The 11,777-nt window shown below is 31.5% G+C and overlaps 2 protein-coding genes across 2 annotated transcripts in view; one reads left to right on the plus strand and one right to left on the minus strand.

Moving 5' to 3' along the window:
- Positions 1-238: 238 nt before the first annotated feature.
- Positions 239-4,931, plus strand: HELRODRAFT_167723 (hypothetical protein; the record flags this gene model as incomplete). The annotated part of the gene is made up of 8 exons (XM_009013471.1): positions 239-303; positions 731-963; positions 1,269-1,388; positions 2,472-2,636; positions 2,701-2,837; positions 3,282-3,617; positions 3,707-3,853; positions 4,020-4,931. The coding sequence occupies 8 exons, from the start codon at positions 239-241 to the stop codon at positions 4,929-4,931; spliced, it is 2,115 nt and encodes a 704-aa protein (XP_009011719.1).
- A 5,658-nt stretch (positions 4,932-10,589) lies between these two features.
- The window catches only part of HELRODRAFT_136779 (hypothetical protein), a gene marked incomplete at both ends in the record, with an annotated part of 3,011 nt that continues 1,823 nt past the window's right edge, over positions 10,590-11,777 (minus strand). The window contains 2 exons of the mRNA XM_009013472.1: positions 10,590-10,724; positions 11,645-11,693. Of these exons, the coding sequence (XP_009011720.1) occupies positions 10,590-10,724; positions 11,645-11,693 (184 nt within the window). The remainder of the gene's footprint in view (positions 10,725-11,644; positions 11,694-11,777) is intronic.

The raw sequence follows: 11,777 nt of genomic DNA on the forward strand, positions 1-11,777 counted from the left end.
TCAATAGAGTTGATCAATAACTTCTGCTTAATGCGCCACGAGTCGCCACAAAATAGAATAGAATAGTAAAAATGTATGTATCTTTTTTATTATTGTTACAGAATTTATAAAAAGAATTTTAAAACATATAATGATATCAAGTTAACAGATTAATTTTCAATTAACAAAATTCTAACAAAAAAGAAACAGCAAAACACTTTTTGGCTGCCACGATCTCTCCAATCTCATCCACTTCATCATGAAAATAAGAAAGTGGCTGCATTCCAGCAACGTGGATACGCAGGCAGCATGTAAGAAATGCAGGTGAGTTTATCGTACACACGTCAAACATTCAATTCCAACGTTTACTTTTAGCTCATTTGTTTGCCAATTTTACTGCAAGTTGTTTAATTTTGTTTATGAATCTGATACATAATTTTTTTCTTAATTAGGTAATCAATCATGTTTAGCATCAAGTTTTTGTGTTTTACAATAATTAAAACATGGGAAATAAACAATCTAACGCAAAAACATCACCAACAAAACAAAGTAAGCGAGAACCAAAAAAATTCACTAAAAACGAAAACGGATTAAAAATAAACTTTTTTCAACAAATCTCAAACAATAGAAGAAAAAGCTTGAAAAAAAGTTGTAATGGAAATCTTTCACGGCATACAGAAACTTGCAAAGATTGGGAAAATCCTTCAAGCTCATTTAATGATAATCCTTCAAATTCATTTAATTCTGTCAGAAAAGAGGCTACGATAGAATATAAACTATATAAATCCTTAACCAACGTAAATGATTTGACATCTATTGAAAGCAGAACATCACCCCAGACAACAGGATCAAACGCAAACATTAGAGTATACAGAAATACATGTCCAAAGGCCATTTCTTCATCCGGTTTAAAAAGAAACACTATAACAAATAATAAAGATTACATTTTTTCTAAAAATGCTCCCAAAAAACAATCGGCTGAAGGTAATTTTTTTTAACTATTTAACTTAATTTTATATTGCAAGCTGAACGCAGACTCAGTTTTGCTGTGACTCAAACGTCCCAGTGACTACAGATCTACAGAATAGCGCATATCAAATGAAGCAATCCGGCCATAGCATACATTAGGCTTATCAAATACTAAAATCGTTTGAATAAAACGCAACTGCTACGTACAGAGCTCAAGTACTGCGGAATTCTGCAAAAATCTAGTACATACAAATTCTATGTTCAATAGAGATATTGCACATATTTTTATTTTTCCTTAAACTTTCCATACTCCGTTTTAGATTTGTCAAGCCTTTTAAGATGCAGAAATGGAAATGCCCGGGGAAGCAGCATATCCTTGCATCGGTCGTCAGTTAAAAGAATTAGGAGCAACATCAGCTTCAGCAGCATTGATTATAATGGTTTGTTTAATATAATAATAATAATAACAAAGTTTAAAGTGGTTCAGTAGACTAGCATCTGTGTAAGAACCACTACAAAATAAATGTCTTAGTGTCCTAGCTCTCTTGGCTTGATTTTAAAATTGTTGATTGAATTCGTTGAGACAATTTCATCGCTCAGCTCGTTCCAGGCGTTTACCACCCTGCTGCTGAAGAATCTTTGCTTTATTGGATTTTCTGTCTTCTTGAGGACCTTGTATTTTTCTTTTTTTCTAGTTGGAAGAACCTGGTGAACGGTGTTTCTTCTTTTCCAGTTATTACAAATGTCTGAATTAAATCTTTTCTGCATCTTCTCCTTTCTAGTCTTGTTAACCCGCATTCTTTTAGTCCCCATATTCTAGTTTTCCAACTCCTTCGATCATTTTTGTTGCTCTATCCGTTCAAGAATGTCTTTGTCCTTTTGCTGGTCCGGACTCCAAACCTGTGAACAGCACTTGAGATGTGGGCGATGATCGGCTTCTCTCTGCTTACCACCGTTCTTCTAGCACTTTCAAGTATTTGATTTGCTTTGGCTGCTGCCAAAGTACATTGTCTTGATGTTTTCGTGCTTTTATGAGTAATGATTCCGAAGTCCTTTCTTCTTCTCTAAATCGAAGGTCCTTACTGCCCAGTTGATATTGAAAGCCCTTGTTCTTTCTTTACATGTGCATGTGCATAACTCTACATTTGTCTATGTTAAATAGCATTTGCAAATCTTCAAACCATTTGTATAGTCTTGTCAAATCTTGTCTTAGTACTTCCGCATCTTCCTCGTTGTTGACCCTTGCACACAGCTTCGTGTCGTCCGCAAATTTTGATATTTTTGACATTATGCCAGAGTTGATATCATTAATGTAGGTAACAAATAGTAGAAGGCCCAGCACCGAACCTTGAGGAACTCCACTTGTGACGCTAATCCAATTTTAATTTTTGCCTTTGATCGCACTTGTTATCTTCTGTTCTTTAGCCTGAACATGTTCAGTGTTTGTCAATAATTAATTCGTTATTTTCATTTTATTCAAAAAATTTTTTAAATTTTATGTAAATAAATACTTTCATTGAAAGATTTTCCAACCGTTTCAAAAGTAAAACATAAAATGATTGCTTTCGAACGTGTTTTCACTGCTAAAGTTATTGATTTGTTCAACGAGTTAAAGACGGAAAAACAGTTGGAGTTACTGTCATATGGTGTTCAATTGAGTACAAATGGAATGAATTTCATCAGCATAAGTATTTTTGATTGCATATTTTATTAGTAACTTTAAACAAAATTAAAAAAACATTTTTCAAACAGAAAAGTATTTATCTTCGATAATTCCATCTACTGAAAATGTAAAACCGATAATAACGGAGACTCAATTTTGTTCGTTGAAAAAGTGTTTACATGATAAATTAGAAGAGAAAAGAGCTATCACTAATGTCGCTACTCAGGTCTCGTTCAACACATTTATTATTTTAAAATTTTTTATTGAATGTCACTCACAAACATTGGATCGATTGATCGATCAGCCAGCCAGCCTGCCTGTCAGCCAGACCAGCTCTCAACCAATCGATCGATCGATCCAAATTTCAACTACCTTGATTCGCATATCGCAGTTTTTTTGCTTAATAGAGTTCTTAACATACGATTAACACCTAACATACGTACACATGTATGCGTACGTGCATTTGTGTGTGTGTTGTGTTTTTCGTCGAAACTTGTACATTTGCTTCAGCAATGACACGTGGAGTTGATGCGTCTGCTATCGAACCAGGTCACCGCATTACAGAATCGGAGGCTATTAGCATTGACCCATTAAGCCCCCAATGTTGTTTAATTTTGTTTTATTTATGCTTTTTTATTAGAACGAATTAATTTCTGGTTATTATAAATAGATCTTAACAAGTTTCCTGACACAAGCGTCCAAAGAATTGTCGAGAATATTCGAATATCAAATAGGTTTGATATCAGATGGCTTGAGTCTCGACCTGTTGTGTCTCTACGCTGCAGAGTGTCTCATCAACCACATAACAACTCATAGAAACCTCTCAATGAACGTCAATTCAATTGTCCAGGCTGTTATATGGGGCTTACCAAAGAATCAAAACAAGTGGCAGAAATGCCAAATGTCCATTCTGATTGGTGACAAAGAATTAAAATGGAGACTAAATGAAATATTTTCTAAGAGTGGACTTAGAGTAGATAGTTTACTATTATGCGAAAATCTAACCGTTTGTATTTGAACCAACATTTTCATTTTTAAAAATTGTAAACGTCTGAAGTAAAAATAGATATGGAGAGTAATTATTTTTAATTGTAGGAATGTTTTGACCAAAATTTGTGGAGATTCTATTCTCCTCCACACTGCAACAACGTTCTCTACGGATACAGAGGCCTTGTGCTAGAGAAAGACTTTTTCAAGAATACTTTCCACGCTTATAAAAACGATCTTACATTTACAAATGAAGTAAATTTAAGTTACAACTGTTGATTTAATTATTTCTTAAATTATAGTTGTTTAAAAATATTTGTATTAATGCATTTTAAATGTGAACATGTTATATGCACTCACATGTTTAAACGTTCATTTCAAATATGTAAAGATTGACTTGAATCCTGATAACATTCATCAGCTGTACGTACCATACAAAAGACTAATAAGGTACCATCCCGAAGATCCATTCAACTTGCACGCGCAAAATCATTTGGAAAAAATTTTTTCCAAGTTTTTCTCTAAAAATGACTACGAATTAATAAACTGCGAACTGCAACGAACCAATGCAAAAGAACAAATTAATATAGCAGGACTAGAAACTGATGTTGAAACGAACGCAGATGATGACTGTACAAGTGATATTAATTGTGGTATTTTCGAGAATTCTGTGCTAGAAAATAAAATGATCGCACCGAACAAAACCGACAAAACACATTTTGATATAGCAACAACCAACAAGAACAAAATTTCAAATGTTCCCAACAATACGAAAGTGACAGATACTTTATCTACTTTGCAAACAACTCTGCGACAGCCACAAACCACGACGTTTGATAGCGTACTTCCTAACCTTTCTGAACCTGGATATTTAAAACCAAATTTAACCATCCCAAATATAACAATAAGTTCTCGTCGATCCTCTCGGGTTAGTATCGACAACACAGAAAAGCCAGTATTGAAGTTCTGCTTTACGCCAGTGAAGTCGTCAAAACTGGTGGAAGGGCAATCATACTTTTCTTCTCATCATTTAGATTCGATTGAACTTCAAGACATGTACCATGCCACAGAAGAATCACAACATTACACAACGACGAGAAGTTTTTCAGCTGACCTTTCATCTACAACTGCAGATAACCTCAACAGTGATCAGAATAAATATGAAGAAAGTGACACCGTATCACAAGGTAGCATGGAAAGCTATCACGATAGTCTTACAGAAAGTAAAATAAGTGAAAACTTTAATCGAAATACAAAAAATGTTCTTCAAGAAAGTTTTTCAATATCGCAAATCCAGGAGGAATATGAAGAAAACGATGAAAGCAAACATTAGAATAGTTCTATGACTTTTGAGACTTCTTAGTTGATAAATAAAAAAACACTATGATTGGTTGAATTTTGTTCAAAAGTTTATCAAATTAAACAAGATATTTATTTTTTCTTGTTTTTAAATGGATCAATTAAATTTTGCAATTGAAAGCAGCCTGATATTGAGTATTTGTAACTGCCTTGTAGTATAAAATGCTTTTGACATGATTGCTGATTAGGCTTACTGGCATTGAATTTTAGATAGAAACTTCAACGTGAATGGCTCATTTTGAAACAAACAAATTATTTTTTAATGTGTTGTGACTTATTATTGATACGCAGTTATAAAAAAAACTCTGAATAAAAAGCTGCAAGAAACAGCCATTTGAGTATTAAACTTCCGATAAAATATATTTTGTTACAACTACTATATGTCTTACAATTACCAAAGAACTCAAAAAACAATCGAATTTAATTCAACAATAAACTAAACAAAACTATTGAACAATACCAATATGAATAATTTGAAAAGTTGTAGTTGACTCGTCCGCCAGGAAAGATATCCATTTACCCGAGTCGGTAGATGAATTAAATTTTTTGAGATATATTAAAAAATAAACAGGAACCATAAGTGAATTTTTATCAATCTTTTTAGCAGCATTTAATAAATTATAATATTTTGTTTTAAATACAAAATTATTTTAAAAATATATAGAAAACCTTAGCAAATACAACACACGATTTCATTCTTATCACTCATCGATGTTTTTATTATAAAATTCTGTAAAAGCATAGTTGGCGAAAAATAAAAAGATTCAATGTATTTGGAGTTTGGACTAGAAAGTTGTAAAAAAAAACTAAAATTTCGTACTGTTGGAAGAATTACTATCTTTTTTAGATCTGAATTGGAACAACTTTTTGCCAGCCTTTTTATCTGGATCAGATTTTTTATTTAACTTTGATTTGTTTTTATCTTTTATTTTTCTTGTTTTTTCCTTTTTGTTGTTTTTTTCTGTTCAATCAAATTTTAAATTTTCAAATAACTATCAAAAATTAAAAAAATTAATGTAGTAAAAATGGTTTGGTATTAACCTTTTGTATACAGCGTTTCCAACATTCTATCCTCTTCCAAATATCTGCGTTATAAATGTTATTAGATGCGTTAGCTACAGAGAGCAAAATTTTTTTTCTTATAAATAGTTTTTGAAGAAAAATTGCTAGTTACGACATAATTTTTTTAATATAACTTACTAACAAAGATTCTTAATGTGAGAAGCTTGATGTTCAAATATAATACAAATCTATAACAGTAATCAAATTTTATCAAAAAATAACGACTCATGACATTCTAGAATAGTTTCTTGTTTTAAAAACCATTAAATAAATTTCTGACTTAGACGTTATTTCAATTTTTACAAGAGATTGTTAATAATATTTTATTCGTTGAATCAATCATAGCCAAATGTTTCATGAATCAATCATAGCCAAATATTTCACTAGCCTCAATCTGTCAGCCTCGATTAAATCAATAATGCGATTTCTCATTTGAACTGTTTTATTTAATTCTTTGAAAAGTTGCTCCTCGTACATTTTATTCTCATCGGATTTCACGTCGTCTAAAAACAAGTTTCAATTAATTAATACACATATAAACTTTGTTAATAGTTAACAAATTTTTGGTAATGTATAAAAAATATAATTTCAAGGTAATTTTCCAATAAAGATTTAACAAAATTTGTCATCTGCAGATGTTTTGTTGAATAAATTAAATATAGGATGATAGCATATACCTGCTAATAAAGTTTAGTTTGGAAAGATAAAGAAAAACCTACCAGGAATACTAAGCTGACATCTCAGTTGATACTCTAATTCCTCGTGCTGCTTTTCAAGTTCTTGCTGATTTTTCCTAAAATGGTTAAAATAAAATTCTGTATTTCTTGTAACTTAATCATGTATTAACTCTAGAAACAATTTATTATATATATATATATATATATATATATATATATATATATACAAAATAAAAATAAATCGTTTCAACTGTGGCTTTCTATAGTGATGCTAGCAATAAAATTGGATTTTCAACGACCATCATCCAATCTGCCCTTCAAAGACCTAGAACCATTTTCATTCAACATGTTTCTACATGATGTTATCAATAGGAATACACCGAAGTTCGGTCCCGGCCCTGGCCAAAATTTTGCTTTTTTTCAAATCCCCGGCCGGATTTGGTGGCCGGATTTAAGCGTCTATCAACATTTAAAAATGTTATAAATATAAAAATTTTTTTATTTAATTCAATTAATTTTTTGTCAATAAGTTAAAGGCTAAGCATACATGACACAAAATAACAACATCACTAATTGTGAGATGAGCTGGACAATTTTCTTAATGCTAAAACATGGGTTATGCAAAAATTATAAGCTGATCTTTGTGTAAAAGAAATTGTGCACGTGCATAGATGACACATAATAACAACATCACTAATTGTGAAATGAGCTGGACAATTTTCTTTATGGTATAACATGGGTTATGCATAAATTATAAGCTGATCTTTGTGTACATAATTTGGCGTATCATATAGCTTATTCGTATATTTAAATTAATAAACTATTTGCTTAGTGTTATTTTTTGATGTTCAACATGTAGATAACCGTAAATGTGAGTATTTTCTCTAACGCATGTAAAATGGTAACTAAAATCTGGCCCTGGCCGGTTTTTGAATTTTAAATCCGGCCAAGTCTTGAAAAACCTAAATCCAGTGCATCCCTAGTTATCAACCAATTTTCTACAATAAAGACGTCATTATTAATTTAAAAAAACGGTTGAATCAATTATCTTATGAAGAATTACTTGTAAATTAATTGATTTTCGTCCCTAACTAATTCCGTTCTTTGCTTCACCAAGTCTAGCCATCTCTTCATCGTGTCATCGTCCATTCTTTCATCAGGGACACCTTTTAATTTAGGTCGTCGTTACATACAGTATTGTTTTAAAGATTTAATAACTTGAATTGAAAAAATTACTTCGGATGATATTTTCCAAATTTTTTCCTGTTTCTTCAATTTGAATCAATTTCTTATCTAACTCTTTAAGCATTATTTCAATTTCATCTTCAGACATTGGTTCTTCGGCAAAAATCTTCAAATACAAATTTCACAAAAGAAAAATCACGATATTTCAATATGAAAATTTTGCTAACCTTTCTTCTGGTTGTGGTTTTGTAATATTCTTCATATTCTTTGAAGTTTGGTGGCGAGGGAAGAATATTATTTTTATTAATATTAACATCATCTAGTCGGTTTGTTGATTCTGCTAACTTTTTGTCATACGATAAATTTCTTTCAATTGCATTTTTAAACACGTTTGTAATGGAGCTAGAATGTATAGACGGAGAAGATACTGTTGCTGCTGTTGTTGTTGTTGTTGCTGTTGTTGTTGTTAATGTTGTTGTTGTTGTTGAAGAAGCTAGCTGATTAACATCCTCCATGTTCAATTTTTTAGGCCAAACAAATTTCAATTCGCTCTCCTCGTCCGGTTGTGGTTTCAATGAGTTCAGTTGAGATTCACGCTTTTTCAGTGGCTCAAGAAGCAGTTCAGATCTAAAAACATTATTTTTATTATTTCTCATTTCCAACTTTTCAGTTGTACCAATATCAGAAAGGTCTTTTTTCAAATTCTTTTCATGTTCATTTTTGTGTTTTAATTCAGTTACGTCACTTGTTTCTTTAGCTGATTTTTCCAATTCAAATTTTTTTATGCTGACAAATGTGTTTGGTGTATTTTGCGTTAACTTAGCGGTACAAATAGGTTTTGAATTGCAAAAACTAGTAGTCACAAGATTTGAATGTTGCATAGATGAAGACAAAACTTGTGATAAATTTATGCTCGGTTTGGATGTTTTTGATAATACTGGATTTTTTACAACAGGCAAATTTTCAGAAAAGTTTTTCTTAGTAATTTCACTTTTGGTGTTTGAGAATTTTTCAATTGCGTTATTTTCGGTTTTATTGGCAGAAGTGATTGATGAGATTTGCGCTTTCTGCAGTTTATTCACATTTGAGTACGTTTGATTAAAGTTGGTTGACTGCACACTGTTGTTAAAAGAGCTAGGCGATAAAGTGGCAACAATATGTTTGTTGTTGTTGTTGTTGTTGTCCTTAGTATTTGGTGCGCTTGTTGATGACGTCATCAATGATGACGAATAGGGAGAAAATTTGGAAAAACGTTTGGAAGTTTCATCGGAAGACACCATTGCTTCAGGAGTAGTTCTCCAATTTGGATAAGCCAATGAGGATGATGTTGATGATGTCAATGATGTCGTTGTGGATGATGACGATGTTGATGTCGAAAATGGTGATGTCTTCGATGATGAAGGTAATAATACTGACGACGATGATGATGTTACTAAGGAAAACGTTGAAGGTGATGTTGAAACGAATTTTGAATAGTATGAGGGTCGTGTCGTTGGCGCTGAAAAAACTGATGGTTTGTTTGTTGATGGTTGTGAAGCTGACGACGGAAATGATTGTGAAATTGATGAGGACTGAAAAATGATCATTTGACTGGATGCACTCGTTGTAAGAGGTTTTGTCAGATTTTCTTTATTCAACGATTTATTCAAATGAGACGATATTATCTTCAATGCATCACATTTCTCTTTTGTTTTTGTTTCAGTTACCGGCACTTTGCTAACGTGACAACTTTCAAAAACTGATTTGATATCCTTGTTCCTTTGGAGGGTGGACTGGCGTTCCATCAGCCGGGCACACTGTCTGTGGTACACTCTGCCCTCTTGAATGTGGCGCTCCAGTATATAAACCTTTTTTGAATAATTAAATTTTATGATGATGAAAAATTAATAAAACTTCATATGTAAAATATTTCACCTTTTGACCGCATTTGTGACATTTGTCGTCTAACGTCCTTTTCTTGGCGGCCTGGTGAAATTTAGACAAAAATAAAATGGTAAACTTTTATTAAGCCAATGAACACGGTTGAGAAAACATTAAAAAATACTTTACATTCAATAAAAAAAATCAAAACATATGCTGCTTCTAAAAAATTACTTGATCAGTTTGCTGGTTAATCTTTTTTCCTATTGACACATCTTCGTTGAAATTAGAAGTTCTTTTTAAAACCGTTTTGACTTTAGAAGCATCACCTGTTTTATTTTGTCCATGCATTTAGAACATCATGCCAAGTTTTTGACTGGTAAATATTCAGTAAAACAAAGGACGACACATGATAACAATTGTATTTTTAAGCGCTATGAAAAAACTGCAATTTAAATTTTAATTTGTAAATTTTGGCAAGACAACAATTGGTAATTCAATGCAGTTAATACAATTTTCATACAAATTTAACTTGTTTTACAAAGATGCTAATACTATTAATTATTGCTTTTATTAATGTTATTGCCTAATACTATTAATTATTGCTTTTATTAATGTTATTGCCGTTGTTCAATTGCCATTATAAACTAACGGCGAATTTCAGTTTGTGTAAAGGTAATCGTTGTTTGGCGTGTCGTTATGACACAAATGAAAATAAATAAATGAATAAATAAATAAATAAATGGATGAATGATTGGATGGATGGATGAATGAATGAATGAATGAATGAATGAACGAACGAACGAACGAACGAACAAACGAATGAATGAATGAATAACATTACCTTTAGGCATATTGTGGAAATAATTGTAATACTGTGAGACGTAAGTTATGATGCATAACTTATCGGGCACCGTCATTATGACCATGTCTTCTGGATCAAGTAGGGCAGGAATGCCGAGAGATAGGGCAGTGTCAAATGCCTGGATGTAAATGTCCATTCGAATGATAGATGAGGATGGGAATGTTTGTTGTAGATGTAAAAATGAATGTGGACGATAGATAGATGTATAAATGTGTAAAATGATGTTGATCATTTTTTGGCATTTGTATATGAGTGGCAAGGATTAGTCATTGGCTTGCTTTGTTTCTTGTAAAATTGTAAATCGAATGCCATTCAAAATCATAATTTAATATTAAAAAGTTATTGATAAAATGAGACAGAGTGAAGAAGCATTGTAATTTGTGAACATAACTTATCATTTAAGTTAGAATGAAATAATTAATAATTTGATTGAATAAACGTCGCCAATAAAATAAAACAAGTGTCAAAAAACAGCAGCCTTCATTCAACAATAACAATAAAACCATTCATTCATACAAAACACTCATAAAAAGACTTCAAGTAATTTCACAAACATGACGTTAGTAACATCTTATGACACTTTACACTTCCCATTAAAACAATACATTTTTGTATTATTTGGGGGATCCATATGAATAACATACGTAACTTAACAAATGTGTAAATATTGAATAGTATATGGAGAATGTCTTTAAATAAACGATTTAGTTATTTATATATTTGTATTATATGTATAGGCATGTATAAAATTGTATATATACTGTGTGTGCGTGTGCGTGTGTGTGGTTTACTATATACGGTATGACAATTCAATTTAAGTTTGTGTTCCGTATGTGAAAACAACGATTGTTATAATAAAATTCGTCTATTTCCGAAATAATATTAAATAGTTTTGAAAACGGATATAAACACAGCTGACATCTAATATTAACAGTTTATCAAATTTTTAGAATGATATAAGTTATAACTGGGCAAACAAAAATGCTAAATCATTTGATAAGAAGCAAGCAAGCAAATAATAATTGAGGCTCAACTTACCAATTTGCAATTTTCGTACGTGTCATTCTCATTAAGAGAGGCATAGTTTCTGCAAATTTATTTAAATAAGTTTCTTAATTATAGGTACTGTATTAAAAACAATGGAATATTAATTAATTGACTGATTCAAACA

The sequence above is a fragment of the Helobdella robusta genome, assembly GCF_000326865.2.
Source record: "Helobdella robusta unplaced genomic scaffold HELROscaffold_12, whole genome shotgun sequence".
NCBI lineage: Eukaryota > Metazoa > Annelida > Clitellata > Rhynchobdellida > Glossiphoniidae > Helobdella > Helobdella robusta.